The 3,092-nt window shown below is 33.1% G+C and overlaps 1 protein-coding gene across 2 annotated transcripts; it reads right to left on the bottom strand.

Moving 5' to 3' along the window:
- Window positions 1-477: 477 nt before the first annotated feature.
- Window positions 478-2,838, bottom strand: RAD51C (RAS associated with diabetes protein 51C). 2 transcript variants are annotated; one of them, XM_079060279.1, is made up of 9 exons: window positions 2,605-2,838; window positions 2,067-2,114; window positions 1,865-1,987; window positions 1,740-1,773; window positions 1,597-1,667; window positions 1,288-1,514; window positions 1,069-1,200; window positions 902-968; window positions 478-796 (listed from the first exon to the last, which is right to left on the bottom strand). In XM_079060279.1, exons 1-9 carry the CDS (start codon window positions 2,714-2,716, stop codon window positions 621-623), a joined length of 990 nt encoding a protein of 329 aa, XP_078916405.1. In that variant the 5' UTR covers window positions 2,717-2,838; the 3' UTR covers window positions 478-620. The 2 variants fall into 2 exon arrangements, with proteins under 2 accessions (XP_078916405.1, XP_078916404.1); XM_079060278.1 differs by having other exon boundaries at window positions 2,067-2,165.
- Between the last annotated feature and the right edge of the window lie 254 nt (window positions 2,839-3,092).

The raw sequence follows: 3,092 nt of genomic DNA on the forward strand, positions 1-3,092 counted from the left end.
TAATAATTTGTTATTTCATAACATTAACCTTTTTTAGAATCTCCTTAATCAGCTATTACACATCATTATTAAATTAATTTTTCTCAAAAATCCACTGTCCTATTTTAAGTAAAAAAAACTGACACGATTTTATTTATCTACTCATTAATACACTTTTTTGGTTCATCCGATTTACTTCATAAATATCTCAAATATAATTTACTTCATATATATCATCAAATTTGAAAAAATTACGTATAACATAACTTGATATCACATGTACTAAATTAAATGGGCCGATCGAATTAGATCGCATATCACTTAACAGGTTAGACTTATAACGACTAATTTTGTAATGCAAACGAGTAACTTTTTATTTATTTATTTTTTTTTATATAAAAAATTAACGTATTAAAAAATATTAGAAAAACTAATTTGTTAGAATAATTGTCCAGATATTGAAGTACGTTGATTTAGGAAGGTTCAAGTTCCACATGCTCACTAAAACTTTCTCACTTTTCCCATAAGCAATTTACAGATTAACATACAGTCATACATGGTTACATTCCCCTTCTTAATTCTTACAACCACATGGGCTTTTTTAAATGGGCTCACAAGAATCATATGTAAACTAATAAAAGTTACATATTTTTAATTCTTTTGTTGTTTGAGGGAGAATCCCTGATTCCTTTTCCTGTCACGGAATATGGTGCAGATGCCGATCGGAGAGAGGGTGATTTGTCAATGTATGCATACCGTTCGTTTCCATTCCAATGTAAAATTATCCGATTTGTGGAGGCATGTGACCAACTATCACCTGTAAATAAAACCAAGTTTCAACACTCCATTTATTATAACATATGAGGGCAATTTTGTAAAAATGAGAAGAAATAAATCAAAATTTGAGAATTTTAGATGTTACCGAGTGCAAGGGCTAAATGGAATGAACCATCTGAATACTTAGTGGTCACTTGATTCAATACAACAACCTGATCAAACAAAATAAAACAAACGAGGGCAATTTTGTAAAATGTTAGAATTAAACCTTGTATTTCTGACTTTTTCTATTAAGTCAAAAATCACTCTTACCGCTACTCCAAATTTTCTAGCAAGTTTCATCAACTTTAAAGCCATTCCACCAAGCAGTCTAGTTCTTAATGCCATGTCATCAAAATCTTGACGAAAGTGAAATGTGATGCTATCAATGATAACCACCTTCACCTATAAACACATTCAAACAATTTAATATTTAATGAGACTAAATATAAGATCAATACATATAAATACATTCATGTATCATGTGCTTACATCTTTATGGTCAGTGATGAATTTGTCTAAGTAATTGATGAGTGCAATTTGCTCGGTGTAACTGCATACACGGAAGTAAAATATATTTTCAAGAAAATCTTTGGGTTGAATTTTGACTTCATGGGAATGAAACCCTTTTCGATACAAACGACTGTATTCTGCCATGTCATCACCACAAGCTTCTGCAATTTGTAAAGCTCGTTCAACCATGAAGCTACCTTCCGTATCTAACATAGAAAGAAAAAAAAAGGAACCATGTTAAGCTTTCACAATAACATTAAAACTGAACTATCCAACCAGAGAACTTACCAATGTAAATTGCCTTGCCTCCAAGTCCACCATAATCAAATGGGATTTGAACATTTACTGCAAGTTGAATTCTGTGTTTTGTGTTAGCAGATAAGAAACACAAAAACATGATTAAAAAAACAAAAACAAACAATATATTGTACCCGAGTTGTGTTTTACCAATGCCTGGAACTCCACCTAGTAAAGGAAAGAGACAAAAAAAATCTTGGAGTATTATTAACATACACACTTGAAGTAAACAAAAAGAATGCATCGTAATAGAACTAACCAATTTCAGTGACTTCCTTGCAACTTATTCCACCACCCAAAATGTTGTCAAAATCTGAAGATGAAGTGGTGATACGTACAAGGGTTTCCTCTTCCTGAAGCATATCCCATGCACTCTGGGCACCTTCAAGAAATGGTAACCAAAATTATGATCATGTAGTTTTAGCAGTATGGAAATTAAAAACTAATGGAAGGATGAATACCTTTGACAATTGTGCAACTGGTACTGGTGCTTTCTGATCTACTACCATCTGATACAGTTTTTAAAATTTCAAGTGCCTCAGCTTCTGAAATCTTCAGTTCTGATCCATGAATAATGGATGAGATTGTTTATGCTAAAAGTAATGTACAAAATGTTGCAACAATTACGAAAAAGGGTACATATCACAAGGCTTAATGACATTATGAAAAAAGGAATATCAATCAATCATCATTTCTAATTTCCTGATATTTTACAATCGCAAATCCACAGACAGCATCAATTAATAACAAATTACAAACACAACAAAGGGCATCTAATATTAGATAATGACCAAATGCCAAATTGTTCGCTCGACAATATTATCGAACAGTTGGTGTGCGGAATTCGTAAGCAACAATGACCTATCACACTTCAATCCAATCTCTGTGATTATGGTAAAGTAATCCAATATAAACTTCAAATAAAAAAGCTGTGTGACTCAAACATGTACATAGAATTCAGTAGAAGTGCGTTGGGTAAAAAATAAACAAATGAAATACCTAGTGCAAGATGGGAAGGAGAAACTGAAGAAAGCAAATTAATGGAAGTGTAGCCTGCAGAAATCAGCTTCCCTTTCTGTGAGGCTGACAATGGTGATTTCAGGACCTCCATTAGTCTTGATTGGTCGATCGAACACGGTCTCTTTGTTATTCAGTTTTCCCGCCACCTCAATCTGCAAAAGTGCAAATGATGCTGCGGATCAAATTCTAGACCGGATCCCTCGATTCCTCTGAGGTTTTGCTATGATGGTGTGGACCGGGGTTTTTACACCCTTCGGGCCTTCCCCTATTTTGAGTTTTGATAAGTAAAATATAAGAAAATCTTTGATAAAATCTAGTCAGGTGTTTTGTTTTCTCAAGGGGAAATTCATGAAATATGCGAATCTCTGCAACCCTCTGCAACATATGAGGTGAACCAAATGGTTGGAGCCTATAATAAAAAGTATGTATTGTTAATTAATATGTAAAGACTGCTACAATAAATTGAA

This window comes from Lactuca virosa, chromosome 7 (assembly GCF_052849685.1).
Source record: "Lactuca virosa cultivar CGN04683 chromosome 7, Lactuca_virosa_CGN04683_v6, whole genome shotgun sequence".
Lineage (NCBI taxonomy): Eukaryota > Viridiplantae > Streptophyta > Magnoliopsida > Asterales > Asteraceae > Lactuca > Lactuca virosa.

Excerpts from the sequence above, each read along its gene's own strand:
- RAD51C (XM_079060278.1), bottom strand. The coding sequence starts at position 2,716 with ATGGAGGTCCTGAAATCACCATTGTCAGCCTCACAGAAAGGGAAGCTG. Across the intron at positions 1,774-1,864 it reads CAAGGAAGTCACTGAAATTG|GTGGAGTTCCAGGCATTGGT; the intron begins GTTAGTTCTATT and ends TTCCTTTACTAG. Across the intron at positions 797-901 it reads CCATTTAGCCCTTGCACTCG|GTGATAGTTGGTCACATGCC; the intron begins GTAACATCTAAA and ends TTTTATTTACAG.